The sequence below is a fragment of the Erinaceus europaeus genome, chromosome 23, assembly GCF_950295315.1.
Source record: "Erinaceus europaeus chromosome 23, mEriEur2.1, whole genome shotgun sequence".
NCBI classification, from domain to species: domain Eukaryota; kingdom Metazoa; phylum Chordata; class Mammalia; order Eulipotyphla; family Erinaceidae; genus Erinaceus; species Erinaceus europaeus.
The window spans coordinates 4,673,283-4,690,487 of record NC_080184.1 but is presented as its reverse complement, the minus strand read 5'-3'; the positions used below and the strand labels follow the sequence as shown (position 1 = coordinate 4,690,487).

At 40.7% G+C, this 17,205-nt stretch overlaps 1 protein-coding gene across 1 annotated transcript in view; it reads right to left on the bottom strand.

Moving 5' to 3' along the window:
- Positions 1-5,752: 5,752 nt before the first annotated feature.
- LOC132535642 (vomeronasal type-2 receptor 116-like) overlaps positions 5,753-17,205 on the bottom strand; it is a 33,827-nt gene continuing 22,374 nt past the window's right edge. Inside the window, exon 8 of the mRNA XM_060182256.1 lies at positions 5,753-6,675. Within this exon, the coding sequence (XP_060038239.1) occupies positions 5,753-6,675 (923 nt within the window). The remainder of the gene's footprint in view (positions 6,676-17,205) is intronic.

Here is a 17,205-nt window from a genome sequence, read left to right as displayed (position 1 = left end):
GTAAAAATAAAACTGCACTTTTCCCTTAAAAAAAGTTCTGGGCCGGGTGGTGGTGCACCTGGTTGAGCACACATGTTACAATGCACAAGAACCCAGGTTCCAGTCCCCGGTCTCTACAAGCAGGAAGAAAGCTTCACAAGAGGTGATGCAGTGCTGCAGGTGTCTCTCTATCTCTCTTCCTCTCTATTATCCCTTCCCTCTTGATTTTTGGCTGTCTCTATCCAATAAATTAATAAAGATAATAAAACAAAATATAAAAAAGTTCTATGCATCAAAAAGTTTGAGACATTCAATCCATTCGTCCTCTCTCATATAAATTGAATAGGGGTTTGTGAGACTATAGAAAACAAGGACAACAACAGGGAAAATAAATAAATTAAAAAAAACATTTGAATAAGATAAGAGACAAGCACACCAGCAGCATTACAGAGTGGCCTCCCCTCTCAGTCCGCAGCACTCACCACTGTTGCTCACCTTGTGGGATGTTCTGATTTGAATTTCTTTCTTTTAAAAAAATATTTATTTATTCCCTTGTTGTTTTATTGTTGTTGTCTTTGTTGTTGGAGAGAACAGAGAGAAGTGGAGAGAGGAGGGGAAGGCAGAGAGGGGGAGAGAAAGAGAGGCAAAGAGAGATATTTTGTGAGAGATGTTACACATGTACAAACTACTGTATTTTCCTGTTGACAGAAAAACATTAACCTGCCCCCTCTATAAAGAAGAAAAACTACTTTACACAAAAATATTATAGCATTTATCAGGGGGCTGATCAGTGGTGCACCAAGCTGAGCACATACCATTACCATGTGCAAGGAACCTGATTGGAGCCCTCATTCCCCCAAATATAGAGGGGCACTTTAGAAGCAGTTAAGCAGATCTGCAGATAATATTCTCTCCAGATCTATTTCCCCTTTCCTCTCAATTTCACTCTGCCCTCTCCGATAAAATAGAAAGGAGAAAGAGAGAGAGAGAGAGGGAAGGGATAAATATGGGATGAGTTCACTCATAACAAAAGCAAGACCAAATACACATGTCATATCAATTGATGTGGAGAAAGCCTTTGACAAAATACAACATTCCTTTATGATCAAAACACTACAAAAAAGGGGAATAGATGGAAAATTCCTCAAGATTGTGGAGTCTATATATGGCAAACCTACTGCCAACATCATACTCAATGGTGAAAAACTGGAAGCATTTCCACTCCGATCAGGTACTAGAAAGGGCTGCCCACTATCACCATTGCTATTCAACATAGTGTTGGAAGTTCTTGCCATATCAATCAGCCAGGAGCAAGGAGTTAAAAGGATACAGATTGGAAGAGAAGAAGTCAAACTCTCCCTATTTGCAGATGACATGATAGTATACACAGAAAAACCTAAGGAATCCAGCAAGAAGCTTTTGGAAATCATTAGCAAATACAGTAAGATGTCAGGCTAGAAAACTAACATTCAAAAGTCAGTGGCATTCCTCTATGCAAACACTAATTTAGAAGAAATTGAAATCCAGAAATCAATTCCTTTTAATGTAGCAACAAAAACTATAAAATATCTAGGAATAAACCTATCCAAAGAAGTGAAAGACTTGTATACTGAAAATTATGAGTCACTACTCAAGGAAATTGAAGAAGATACAAAGAAGTGTGAAGATATTCCATGTTCATGGGTTGGAAGAATTAACATCATCAAAATGAATATACTACCCAGAGCCATCTACAAATTTAATGCTATCCCAATCTAGATCCCAAGCACATTTTTAGGAGAATGAACAAATGCTACAAATGTTTATCTTGAACCAGAAAAGTCCTAGAATTGCCAAAACAATCTTGAGAAGAAAGAACAGAACAGGAGGCATCACACTCCCAGATCTCAAATTGTATTATAGGGCCATTGTCATCAGAACTGCTTGGTACTGGAACATGAATAGACATACTGACCAGTGGAATATAATTGAGAGCCCAGAAGTGAGCCCCCACACCTATGGACACCTAATCTTTGACAAAGGGGCTCAGACTATCAAATGGGGAAAGCAGAGTCTCTTCAACAAATGGTGTTGGAAACAAGAATGAAACTGAATCACTGTATTTCACCAAATACAAAAGTAAATTCCAAGTAGATCAAGGACTTGGATGTTAGACCAGAAACTATCACATACTTAGAGGAAAATATTGGCAGAACTCTTTTCTGCATACATTTTAAAGACATCTTCAATGAAACAAATCCACTTACAAAGAAGACTAAGGCAAGTATGAACCTGTGGGACTACATCAAATTAAAAAGCTTCTTCACAGCAAAAGAGACCACTACCCAAACCAAGAGACACCTCACAGAATGGAAGATCTTTATATGCCATACATCAGACAAGAGTTTAATAACCAACATATATAAAGAGCTTGCCATACTCAACAGCAAGACAACAAATAACCCCATCCAAAAATGTGGGGAGGACATGGACAGAATATTCACCACAGAAGAGATCCAGAAGTCTGAGAAGCACATGAAAAAAATGCTCTAAGTCTTTGATTGTCAGAGAAATGCAAATAAAGACAACAATGAGATACCACTTCACTCCTGTGAGAATATCATATATCAGAAAAAGCAACAGCAGCAAATGCTGGAGAGGCTGTGGGGTCAAAGGAACCCTCCTACACTGCTGATGGGAATGTCAATTGGTCCAATCTCTGTGGAGAATAGTCTGGAGAACTCTCAGAAGGCTAGAAATGGACCTACCCTATGATCCTGCAATTCCTTTCCCGGGGATATATCCTAAGGAACCCAACACATCCATCCAAACAGATCTGTGTACACATATGTTCTTGGCAGCACAATTTGTAATAGCCAAAACCTGGAAGCAACCCAGGTGTCTAACAACAGATGAGTGGCTGAGCAAGTTGTGGTATATATACACAATGGAATACTACTCAGCTGTAAAAAATATTGACTTCACCGTTTTCAGCTGATCTTGGATGGACCTTGAAAAATTCATGTTAAGTGAATTCAGTCAGAAACAGAAGGATCAATATGGGATGATCTAGGAACTTTATTTTAGGTATATTCCAATAGGCCCATGACTTTACTAATTTTTGACTGAAACAAATAGCAGTTGGGCTAGGAGTATTGTCTTGGAAGATGAAGTCAGAGTTGAGAATAGGCCAAGAAAGCTGGATCAGGCCAGAGAGTAGCTCCCAAATTTGAGGAAAGTATATATACAATTAACTATATACCCCATCAATCTGACCTCATGTCTATTCCTATTTAGCACAGGATCCTATGTAACCTCTGCATCCCTGTATATTTGAGCTCACATCCCATGGTCATGGCTAGGAACATTCTAGGCTACACTCATTTCAGGACCAGTGTTCCTCAAGTGACAGAGAATGTTGATCCCTTCAGAGAGTGGGGTAGTTTTTACCATTGTTGTTCTACATTGAGGGCAAGGTCCTATAGAGTCCCACCAGAGGGTTTATGATGCTGTTCCTGGTGAAGATGACCAGTGGGAAAAGTTCTATGTGCTCACTTCTTCTGTTGGAAACAACAGCAATTCTCTCAAGGATACAGATATGGGTTGACTATTACTCTCATAATGATCTGTCTATATATAAATTCTTCTTAAGTGCTGCTTCACCAACAGTTTTCAGCTTCTTTCACATCATCTCTAGCAGATTTGAAGGAGTTGGAAAGCAGACTGTGTAGACATAGAGAGAGTGTAGCTCTGGGAACCACCGGGCAGAGGCTCTGGACCCTGGACATCCCATCCCCTATGAGGTGTCCCCCTCAGTCCTTTCCCACTTGCATATGAGGTCTCTCCACATACAACTAGGGCTGGTAGGCAACAGTACCTTAGGGTCCTTCACCTGGTTTATTATCACAGGGACCAAGTCTCTTTGGATTTCTAGGCCCTGCTGAGGCTCCCAGATAGGGGCCTCCCTGTGGTGACGCGGTATACTGGTGGCCATGGATGGAAGTCTCAGCACAGTGCTGATGTTGTCAGCCTTGGCAATAGTATGCAGTGATCTGTGCAGGCACATGGTGGACTGTGGGAGGATCCAGTGTGTGGTGGTGCACAAAGCATTTTGGGAAGGCTGAATAGACTTAAATGTACAGCCAGCCAGAAGTCACTCTCTCTCTTTGGCTGCTGCTGCTTCTCCTGGTCAGATGCATCTCGGCGGAGTATCTACCATGGCTACTTCTCCTGGGAACTGAACAAGTGATTATGCTAGCTGGTAAAATTTTAGACCCCTAGACAGCCATGAGCAACCTTTACCAGAGCTGATAATTGCTTATCTTATGGGACTAAACTTTTGATAACTCTACTCAGACTTTATGGACCTAGTGTACTCTTAACCCTTGATGATGATTGTTATTTTGCCTTTTACCTGTTTCACCCTAATAAACCTTGTATTGATTAAACCAGTTCCTGTCTCCCCACTGTGAATGTTCTCACATACCACAGAAGCCCCCAAACCAACCCTGTTTTAAGTTAAATTACCACAGCCCCCCAGGACACTGCAGACAGTCAAGTGTCAAGGAAAACAGGTAACAGTTGGGATGTGGATGTCTTCCAGAAATGAGAGAACATTGTGATCAAATAGCATGTATGTCAAAATGTGACTATGTATTATCTTATTCTGTGTTTGGGTTAATGGTTACTTCAACCTTCTCCCCAAGTTAGGGGTATATATGCCTGATTTTTCCTTCAATAAACGAGTCACCCACCTTTCTGAGGCCTCTCCTGGAGCTGAATGTGTCTGTGATTCTCATTTCTCTGAACACATAGCCCCTGACATGCAGTTACCCAAGGACTCCCAGAGGGCAGTTTTGACCCTCAATACCTGTGGCCAGGGGCGAGATGGGGGACCCAGAGCATCAGCCCATAGACCTAGTCAAATATGAGGAGCATCCAGCACCACAAGTGACCACAGGTGATGGTGCAGTTGGGGTCATGAGTGAAGATTATTCATGCCACTGGCTGCAGACTGAGCAGCAGTATGAATGGGACAACAGTGGGGCCCATAGGCATTTGAAAGGTGGGTAGTAGTGGGACAAAATGGGGCTAGAATGGCAGGAAGTGAGTCATAATAAACAGGAAGGAAGCAGATGTGCGGAAGCTGGGAAGCCAACAGGTTGTGGACAGTGTCATGTATTCATCATGTAGGCCACAAAGCTTGTATTTCTGTTTTTCTTTCTTTTATTTACTCTTTATTGGAAGATTACTGTTTTAGTATTGCGGTTTTTTGTTTTTCTTTTCTTTTTTTTCCTCCAGGGTTATTGTTGTGACTCAGTGCCTGCACCATGAATACACTGCTACTGGAGGCCATTTCCCCCCTTTTGTTGCCCTTGTTGCTGTAGCCTTGTTGTGGTTATATTTATTGTTGTTGATTTCGTTCGTTTTTGGATAAGACAGAGAAAAATGGAGAGAAGAGGGGAAGCCAGAGAGGGGAAGAGAAAGACCTGCAGACCTGCTTCACCGCCTGTGAAGGAACTTCCCTGCAAGTGGGGAACCAGGGGCTCGAACCGGGTACCTTAGGCTGGTCCTTGCATTTTGTGCCACATGCACTTAACCTGCTGTACTACTGCCTCACCTCCATTATTGTGGGTTTTAATTGAACCACATATTAGGATTATTCTAATGGTTGCTCATCAATATATAGTTCTCACTCAAGTCGTTTCAGTCACATGAGACTACTGACATGGAAAATCAGATTGATTATTTTGTTAGGAATGCGGTGACTGTGACAGACATGTAGGATAAGAACCTAAATATGTGCATTTCTCCTGGGATCCATTTTACTCTTTAAGTATTTCAAAGAGTTCTTGTCAGGTCTAATCAGAATAATGTAACACTTGGGAGCAAAGATGCACACTAGGAGACCAGCACTGGAGGCCAAGATGGAGAAGATCTCCAAGGCCACCATGAGCTTGCCCTGGGCACCATGGTAGACAGGCAGAAAGGTCACCCAGATGCTGCAGAACACCAGCATGCTGAAGGTCAAGAACTTGGCTTCATTGAAGGCATCAGGCAGGTTGCGGACAAGGTAGGACAAGGAGAAGCTGACCAGGGCCAAGGAGCCCAGGTAGCCCAGAACACAGTAGAATGCAGCGACTGAGCCCTTGTCACACACGATGAGCAGATGCCTGGGCTCAGAGTGTGTGTCTACATCAATGAAGGGGGGAGACAGTCCCAACCAGATGGCACAGATAACCACTTGGACAAGAGTGCAGATGGGAATGACATAGTTAGAAGCCCCTGATGCCAACAGCCACCTCATGGTTCTTCCCAGCTTCATGGATTTGAATGCCAACAGCACAATAATGGTTTTTGCCAACACAGTGGAAAGAGCCACAGTGAACACAAGTCCAAATGTGATTTGCTGGAGGATGCAGGTGACTGGGTGTGGATGCCCAATGAAGAGAAAGGAGCAGAAAAAGCAGAGGAGGAGGGAGATGAGCAGGATGTAACTGAGAGTCCTGTTATTGGCCTTGACTATGGGGGTGTCTTGGTGCTTCACAAAGATCCACAGAACCCCAGCTGTGAAGACAGAGAAGCACAAAGCTGTGCAGGCCAGAGCCATCCCCAAGGAATCTTCAATGGACAAGTAGGTCACCAACTTGGGGAGACAGTGTGTTCTCTCTTGGTTTGAATATTCTTGGTCTGAGCACTGGATACACTCTTGTGCATCTAGAGAGATAAGCAAAGAATTGTATTTATTCACAACATTTATTTTTAATAATTTTAAAGTTTATAACCTTCAATCCATTATCTCTAATGACTCCTTCAGATGCACACAGAAGATACACCAAGATAAGTTTTCCTATTCTTGATCCTAGAGAAATGTTTAAAAATAAGACTGGCTACATTTCAAAAGAAATTTCAGTCTAAGGCCAGTCTAGATTGGCTAATCCTCTGGTTATGTGATTTACCTTTGACACCGATTCTGTATAATAGTTCTTTACAGTCAACATTGGATTATATTAGACAAATTTGAAATTCTCTGAGTTAAAATGTTTTTATGGTTTAATTAGAGTTCTCGTTTTTATTATTCACACAAAAGCTGAAAGAGAGAAAGTAGCATCTTTGATATCCTAAATCTCTGAGAAAATATTTTTCTGCAGAAAAAAAATGTATCACAGTTCCTCTTGAATATTCTGATGAGAAATAAAATCTTCCCTTTATACAAATCAGTAATATTTAAAGATATGGGATTCACGTAGCCCAGTTGCCTCAATGTGAGAATGAAGTTAGTAGCAGGTATTTTTTCCCTTTATTTTTCCAATAGGACAGAGAGAAACTGAGAGGGCCGGTGGGGATGGAAAGAAAGAGAAAAAGATAGATACCTGTAGACCTGCTTCACTGCTTGTGAGGTGTCCCCACTGCAGGTGTGGATGGAGAGTTCAAAAACGGATCCTTGGGCATAGGAAGACATTTGTTGTACTGATAATCTAATTGAAAATGCAGCCCATTAGGGAGTTTTGTTGGCATGGTAGGACAGCTCTCTGAGGAGGGAAGCCTTTCTACTCACAGCAACTACATATAGTGGGCAAACTTCTGACTAGGCCGTGCAACATCAGAATACTCAGAGATGTTAAAACAACACATGGAAGTTTAGAACTTACAGTACACGTGGTAGAGAATGATGTAGTTTCACATCAGTGAAAAATCAGATTTTAACGGGGCCGGGCGGTAGTGCAGTGGGTTAAAGTGCAGGTGGTGCAAAGCACAAGGACTAGAGTCAGGATCCCGGTTCAAGCCTCCAGCTCCCCACCTGCTGGGGAGTCACTTCACAGGCAGTGAATCAGGTCTGCAGGTGTATGTCTTTCTCTCCTCCTCTCTGTCTTCCCAACCTCTCTCCATTTCTATCTGTCCTATCCAACAATGATGACATCAATAACAACAATAACAACTACAACAACAATAAAAAAGGCAATTAAAAAAGGGAAAATTTAAAAAATCAAAAAAAGAAAAATCAGATTTTGGAATAAGTCAGTGAGAAAAATCTTTTTTACTAGTAGGACAGTAAAATTAAAGTAAGAATTAAATAGTTAAGGGCTTAATGGAGGGGGCTGGACAGTGGTGAACCAAATTAAGCATACATTGTCCCAAGTCCAAGAATCCATGCAAGAATCTCAATTGGAGCCCCTGGCTAACCACCTGTAGGTTGAACGATTCTCAAAGTATATAATCTTCCTCTCTCTGTCTCTATCTTCCCTTCCTCTCTCAATTTCTCTCTGTCTTAGCCAATAAAATGGGGAAAACATGGCTTCCAGAAGCAGTTGATAACACTGAGCCCCCACAATGTTGCTGGAGGGGAAAAATACTGATTCAATGGAAACATTGGGCCTGGAGAGATAGCATAATGTTTTGCAAAAAGATTTCATGTCTCATGCTCTGAGGTTAAAGGTTCAATCCTCAACATCACCACAATCCAGAACTGAGCAGGGCTCTGGTTGGTATCATTCTTTTTTTCTCTCATTTTTTTCTTTATTGGAGGATTAATATTTTCCATTCAACAGTGAATACAATAGCTTATATATACATAACATTTCTCAGCTTTCCTCATAACAATACAACCCCCACTAGGTCCTCCACCATCTTTTCCAGGACCTGTACTATCCCCTGCACCCACCCACCCCAGAATCGTTTACTTTGGTGCAATACACCAACTCCAATCCAAGTTCTGCTTAGTGCTTTCTCTTCTCATCTTGTTTTTCGACTTCTGCTTGTGATTGAGATCATCCTATATTCATCTTTCTGTTTCTGACTTATTTTACTTAAGATGATTTCTTCAAGCTCTATCCAAGATGGGCTGAAAATGGCGAAATCATCATTTTTAATAGCTAAGTAGTATTCCATTGTGCAATAGACCACAACTTGCTCAGCCACTCATCTGTTGTTGGACACCTAGGTTGCTTCCAGCTTTTAGCTATTACAAATTGCTATGAACATAGGTATACGTAGATCTTTTGGGGTGGGTACGTTTGGTTCCTTAGGGTATATCCCCAGGAGATGAATAGCAGGGACATAGGATAGGTCCATCTCTAACCTTGTGAGACTTCTCCACACTGCTCTCTCCACATAAGTTGAACCAGTTTACATTCCCACCAGCAGTGCAGGAGGGTTCCTTTTTCCTCACAATGCCTCCTGCATCTGTTGCTGCTGCTTTTTCTGATATATGACAGTCTCACAGGAGTGTAGTAATCTCATTGTTGTTTTTATGGTTGGTCTCTTTCTATCTCTGTCTTTCTCTTGGCATCTCTCTCATTAAAGTAAATAAAATATAGAGGTCAGTGGTGGTGCAGCTGGTTAAGCACACACATTACAGTGTACAAAGACCTGCGTGCAAGCTCCCAGTCAACACCTGTAGGGAGAAAGCTTTGCAAGTTGTAAGCAGGGCTGTAGTTGTCTCTCTGCTCTGTCTCTTTCACTCTCTATCACCTCCTTCCCTCTCGACTTCTTCTTCTTCTTCTTTTTTTTTTGCCTCCAGGGTTATTGCCTGTACTATTAATCCACTGATCCTGGAGGCCATTTTCCCCATTTTGTTGCTCTTGTTGTTAATGTTATTGTTGCCAGTGCTGTTGGATTGAACATAGAGAAATCAAGAGTGATGGAGAAGACAGAGAAGGTGAGAGAAAGATAAACACCTGCAGACATACTTCATCACTTGTGAAGTGACCCCCCCTAAAGGTGGGGAGCCAGGGACTCAAACCCTGATCCTTACACTGGTCCCTGCACTTTGCACCATGTGTGCTTAACCTACTGCACTACTGCCAGTCTCCCCTCTCGATTTCTGACTGTCTCTACCCAATAAGTAAATAAAGATCATAAAATAAATGAATAGAAAATAAAACATTCAAGTATACAGGCCCTTTTCACTCAGTGGACAGCAAAAATCAGATGAAAGTAAAATTTGGGCTTAAGGGGGCAGGGCCAAAAAGACGATGGAGAAGCTGCTATTGGCTTGAGCTCTGACAACATCTGCTGGAAACGGTAGGAATTTTTGCCTTTAGCAGGACAGTGACATAGCTTTGACACCAAGGAGGTGACTATAATTTGGGTTAGAAAATAGAGAAAAAAGAAAGGAAAATTGATTGTTACAATTATTATTCCTGAAGTGCACCCCTGCCCCCCCATAATCAGACCCTGGGGGCCAGAGAGCTGCTCCTAACAGGCTGCCCCACTGAGCTTCTTTCTTTACCAATATTCCTGTCTCACCAGGGGTTCATTTCAATTCCAATCCTGTTCCTTTCTGAAACTCTTGGCCCTTCTTCTTTCCAGCTGGCCAATTGGAGCTACAAATATTTGACCAAGCAGAACCTTACTCAGAAAGAGAAAGACTGCCAGAGGTGTTTTTTTGTTTGTTTTATTTTCTTAACAATCAGCTGCCTCTACTCAGGGGACATGAGGCAATCTGGAGCCATCCAAGCTGAAGGCAGGACAGGTTTTTTACTCTGTTCATTTTATTATTAATACTATATATAGGTATATCCCTTTTCCCCCCTCCTTCAGTTGGACCAGAATTAACTCTTAGTGTATTTTCCATAGCTAGGGGAGTGGGTGTCTTATCCATTGCTAGAGGAACTTGTCTCACTCTTTCTACATCCCCTAACAACTCTCCCCCTTCTCCCTCCTCCTAGCTAATTAAATAATAATAATAATAATAATAATAATAAACTCTTTCCTTTCACTGCTCTTTTATTACTGTTCTTTTTCTTATCTTTTTTCTTTTCTCTCTGTTTTTTCTTTCTTTTTCTCATTATTGTCATCCTTTCTTACTTCCTCCTTTTTTGGCTTTCTGAATTCACTGATACACATTTGTGAATTATTTTGGGGAAGAAATCTGACTCAGAGTGGACTCTCTCTGTGTGTATCTTTGTTCTACTTCCCTTTCTCCTCTTGCTACCCCTAGAATATACAGTGGATAGTAGATTTGCATAATTGTCTATTCTTGGTATCCCTTTTTTTCTTTCTATTTTTCTTTACTTGGATTTGGATGCTGTTTTTTCTCGGACTGGAGACATTGTTTGGCTAACTAATATTGGTTAAACTCTCCAGTCCTTGCTTCAGTTGCTATTGTAATTTCTGAGATTGGTGATTGCATTTGTCATAAAGGTATCTAGTATAGTGTGGCTTGTACTCAAGACACAACAACTGAGGCAAACAGAACATAAAAATAAAAAACACATTAATAAAAAAATGGTTAGATCAAGAGCAAATAAAACTGCTGCTACAATGAAGAAAAAAGCCCAGAAGAAAACATAAATCAGCCAGAAGTAGCCATAAATAAGAAAGTATGCAAGCAATAATAAAGTTATTGACCACAAAAATGAAAACAAATTTGGAGGAAAGGGCTAGCAATATTAGGGAAACGACAGATAAAACCCTCAAGGAAAAATACTAATTACCTTGAGGCAATTAGAGTACTGAAAGCTGAAATAGATGAACTGAAGAAAGCAGCAGAGGGAAGGGATAGCAGACTACCAGAAGCAGAAAACAGAATTAGCCAGACAGAGGATGAGGTATAGAAAATTAAGAGGTGAAAGAACTCAAAAAGAGATTGAGAGACACTGAAAACAACAGCAGAGACATATGGGATGATCTCCAAAGGAGTAACATTCATATAATTGGCATGCCAGAGGAAGAAAGAGAGGAAGGGGAAGCAAACATTCTAGAGGAAATTATAGAAGAAAACTTCCCAGACCTAAACAACAGAAAGGACATTAAGATTCCAGAGGCCCAGAGAGTTCCAAACAGAATCAACCCAGACCTGAAGACACCAAGATACATCATAGTCACAATGAAAAGAAGTAAGGATAAAGAAAGGATCGTAACGGCTGCAAGAGAAAAAAAAAGTCACTTGTCAAAGGCTTAAACTCACCTATCAAAAGGCACAGAGGGAGGATGGATCAGAAAACACACCCCAACCATATGCTGCTTGCATGAATCCCATCTGACACAACAAGATAAACACAGACTTAAAGTGACAGGATGGAAAACTATCATACAGGCTAATGGACCACAAAAAAGGCAGGAACAGCCATTCTCATTTCTGACACAATAGATTTTAAATTAAAGTAATAAAAGATAGGCAAGGACATTACATAATGATTAGAGGTTCAATCAGCCAAGAAGAGTTAACAATTATTAACATCTATGCACCAAATGAGGGACCGTCTAATACATCAAGCACCTACTGAAAGAATTTCAAAATTATATAATAGTAATACAGTAATAGTGGGAGACTTTAACACTCCACTCTCACACTTACACAGATCAACAAAGTAGAGAATCAAAAAGAAACAAGAGAATTAAATGAAGAGATGGTCAGACTAGACCTCCTGGACATTTTCAGAGCCCTTCACCCCAGAAAACTGGAATACACATTCTTTTCAAATCCACACAACACATACTCAATGATAGACAACATGGTAGGCCTCAAAGACAGCATCAATAAATTCAAGAGCATTGAAATCATCCCAAGTATCTTCTCAGACCACAGTGGAGTAAAACTAACATTTGACAACAAACGGAAAATTATTAAAAGTCACAGAATTTGGAAACTAAACAACATACTGCTTAAGAACCACTGGTTCAGAGAGTCACTCAAGCAAGAAATCCAAATGTTCCTGGAAACAAATGAAAATGAAGACACAACCTATCAAAATATTTGGGAGTATACTAAAGCAGTATTGAGAGGGAAACTAATAGCCATACAATCACATATTAAACAACAAGAAAAAGCTCAAGTAAACGACCTTACTGCACACCTTAAGAACTTAGAAGAAGAGGAACAAAGGAACCCTAAAGCAACCAGAAGGACAGAAATCACTAAAATTAGAGCAGAAATAAACAACATTGAAAATAAGAAAACCATACAAAAGATCAATGAAGCCAAATGTTGGTTCTTTGAAAGATTAAACAAAATTGACAAACATCTAGCCAGACTCACCAAACAAAAAAGAGAGAAGACTCAAATTAATAGAATTGCAAACGATGGAGGAGATATCACATCTGACACCACAAATCCAGAAAACCATGCAAAACTTCTATGAAGAACTATGCGCCACCAAGCTAGAGAATCTGTAATAAATGGAAGAATTCCTAGAATCATATGCCCTTCCAAAACTGAACCAAGAATAACTACAAAACCTAAATGAATCAATCACAAACAAAGAAATTGAAACCGTTATTAAGAATCTCCCCAACAACAAAAGTCCAGGACCAGATGGCTTCACAAATGAATTCTACAAACCATTCAGAAAACTGTTAGTACCCATACTTCTAAAACTTTTCCATAAGATCGAAGAAACAGGAACAGTCCCTTTCACCTTCTATAAAGCCAACATCACCCTGATACAAAAGCAGATAGGGAAACAACAACAACAACAACAACAACAACAACAAAAAACTACAGACCAACTATCCCTGATGAACATAGATGCCAAAATATCAAACAAGATATTGGCCAAGTGTATACAGCAGCATATCAAAAAAATTGTTCATCATGACCCAGTGGGATTCATCCCAGGTGGTTCAATATCCGCAACTCAATCAATGTCATTCACGACATCAATAAAAGCAAAGCCAAAAACCACATGATTATCTCAATAAATACAGAGAAAGCCTTTGACAAAATATAACACCCATTCATGCTTAAAACTAAAAAAATGGGGATAGACAGGAAATTCCTCAAGATAGTGGAATCCATATATAGCAAACCTACAGCCAACATCATACTCAATGGTCAGAAGCTGAAAGCATTCCCCCTCAGACAGGGGACTAGACAGGGCTGCCCACTATCACCATTACTCTTCAACATAGCAATCAGGCAAGAGAAAGAAATCAAAGGAATACAGTTTGGAAGGGAAGAAGTCAAGCTCTCACTATTTGCAGATGATATGATATATGTATATATGTATATGTATACATAGAAAAACCTAAAGAATCCAGAAGAAAACTACTGAAAGTTATTAGGCAATATAGCAATGTGTCAGGCTACAAAATCAATGTACAAAAATCAGTGGCATTTCTTTACGCAAGCACTAAATCTGAAGAATCAGACATCCGAAATCACTCCCATTCACTGTTGCGCAAAATCAATAAAATACCTAGGAATAAAGCAGACCAAAGAAGTGAGAGACTTGTATACTGAAAACTATGAGTTGCTTTTCAAGGAAATAGAAACTGATAACAAGAAATGAACAGACATCCCATGGTCATGGATTGGAAGAATATCATCAAAATGAATATTCTCCCCAGAGCCATAAACAAATTTAATGTGATACCCATCAAAGTTCCACCAAGCTTCTTTAAGAGAATAGAAGAAAAACTACATTCATTTATCTGAAAGCAGAAAACACCTAGAATTGCCAAAACCTTCTTGAGGAAAAGAAGCAGAAATGGAGGCATCACACTCCCAGATCTCAAACTATATTATAAATTCATCATCATCAAAACAGCCCGGTACTCGAACAAAAAATAGGCATACAGACCAGTGGAATAGAATTGAAAGCCCAGAAATAAATCCCCACACCTATGGACATCTAATCTTTGATAAGGGGGTCCAAAGTATTACACGAAAGAGGGAGGCTCTCTTCAACAAATGGTTCTGGGAAGAGTGGGTTGTAATATGCAGAAGAATGATATTGAACCACCTTATCTAACCAGAAACAAAAATAAACTCCAAATGGATAAAGGACCTGGATGCCAGACTGGAAACTATCAAAAACTTAGAGGAAAACATTGGTAAAACACTTTCCCATCTAAGCTCAATGATATCTTTGATGAAAAAACCCAACTGAAAGGAAGACTAAAGCAGAAACAAACCAATGGAACTACACCAAATTGAAAGGCTTCTGCATAGCCAAAAGAGACCCCTCACAGAATGGAAGAAGATATTCACATGACATACATCAGACAAGAGACTAATCACCAAAATATACAAAGAGCTCAGCAAACTTAGCAAGAAAATAGCAAATGACCCCATCCAAAAATGGGCAGAGGATATGAACATAACATTCACTACAGAAGAGTTCCAAAAGGCTAACAAACACATGAAAAATTGCTCCAGGTCACTGATTGTCAGAGAAATTCAAATAAAGACAACATTGATATACCACCTCACCCCTGTGAGAATGCCATACATGAAAAATGACAGCAGCAACAAATGCTGGAGAGGATTTTGGGACAGAGGAACTCTTTTGCAAAGCTGGTGGGAATGTAAATTGGTTCAGCCTCTGTGGATAGCAGTCTGGAGAACTCTCACAAGGCTAGACATGGACCTTCCATATGATCCAGTAATTCCTCTCCTGGGGATATACCCCAAGGACTCCATAACACCCAACCAAAAAGATGTGTGTACTCCTATGTTCTTAGCAGCACAATTCATAATAGCTAAAACCTGGAAGCAACCCAGGTGCCCCAAAACAGATGAGTGGCTGAGAAAGCTGTGGTATATATACTCAATGGAATACTATGTAGCTATTAAGAACAATGAATCCACCTTCTCTGGCCCAATTTGGACAGAGCTAGAAGGAATTATGTTAAGTGAGCCAAGTCAGAAAGATAAAGATGAGTATGGGATGACCCCACTCATCAACAGAAGTTGAGAAAGAAGATCAGAAAGGGAATCTAAAAGCAGGGTCTGACTAAATTGAAAGTAGGGCACCAAAGTAAAAACCCTGTGGTGAGGGGGAGGGGAGACATGCAGCTTCCTGGGCAGGTGGGGGTGGGGGTAGGGGTGGATGGGTCTGATGGGACACAGTCTTTTGGTGGTGGGAATGGTGTTTATGTACACTCCTATTAAAGTGTAGTCATGAGGTCCGGGAGGTGGCGCAATGATAAAGCTTTGGACTCTCAAGCATGAGGTCTCGAGTTCGATCCCCGGCAGCACATGTGCCAGAGTGATGTCTGGTTCTTTCTCTCTCCTCCTATCTTTCTCATAAATAAATAAAATATTAAAAAAATAAAGTGTAGTCATATAAATCACTATTTAATATGAGGGGGAAAATTGATTGTATGTCTCGAAGTTTTTAAAATACACACTGAGTCTTTTTAGTATATAGGCTGTGTCTTTGATATGCAGAATCTCTCAAAAGCCTAGACCAAGTAGATAAGAAGCAACTGGTGGCACAGCTATATACAAGAAACTGGATATTATACAGCAAACCCTAACAAAGGGACTTTTCAAATTTAACCCAATGACCAAATAATGTGATGATAACAATAACTATCCATTGTCTTTTTGAACCCTAAGACGACAGCAGGGAACTCACATTTCCACTACAGAGCCTATATTTCCCCCAGTACTGGAACCTTAGTGTAGGGCCCACTTTCCCACATGCCTCTCCCAATTCATATGAAATAATATTGCATCTGCCAATCGCAACCTAATCAATGCAACAATTGCCGACTCAACATGCTTCAGCTCAGTCTGTGTCCCAGCACTTCAGGTGTGGAATCAAAACCCTTTAGCTTCATTACTCGGGTGAGACATTACCTTTCGTAGTATTCTCTAATTCCATCCCAGGTGGTTCAATTTTTAACAAAGTCCCAAAACCTAGATATAGACCAAGTTCCGTGAGATAGAGCATATGTACACAAGTATTCATAAACTAGGGCAAAATATATACCTGAAACAGAAGTACACTTGAGGTTGCAGTGAGTACCACACCCCCACAACACTTCCTCTCCACTATTGCAACCATTTGGTCCATGATTGCTCAACAATTTGTTTGGCTTTGTATGTTAACTCTCTTTTCAGCCACCAGGTTCCAGATGCCATCAAGATGCCTGCCAGGATCCCCTGGACTGAAGACCCCACCAATGTGTCCTGGAGCTCAGCTTCCCCAGAGACCCACCCTACTAGGGAAAGAGAGAGGTAGACTGGGAGTATGGATCGACCAGTCAATGCCCATGTTCAGTGGGAAGCAATTACAGAAGCCAGACCTTCCACCATCTGCAACCCACAACAACCCTGGGTCCATGCTCCCAGAGGGATAAAGAATGGGAAAGCTATTGGGGAGGGGATGGGATATGGAGATTGGGTGGCGGGAATTGTGTGGAGTTGTACCCCTCCTATCCTACAGTTTTGTTAAAATCTCCTTTCTTAAATAAAAAAAAGAAGGTCTCAAGGATCCTGCTTTGAGACCCTGGCTCCCCACCGGTGGGGAAGGGGAGTCACTTCACAGGTGGTGAAGTAGGTCTGTAGGTGTC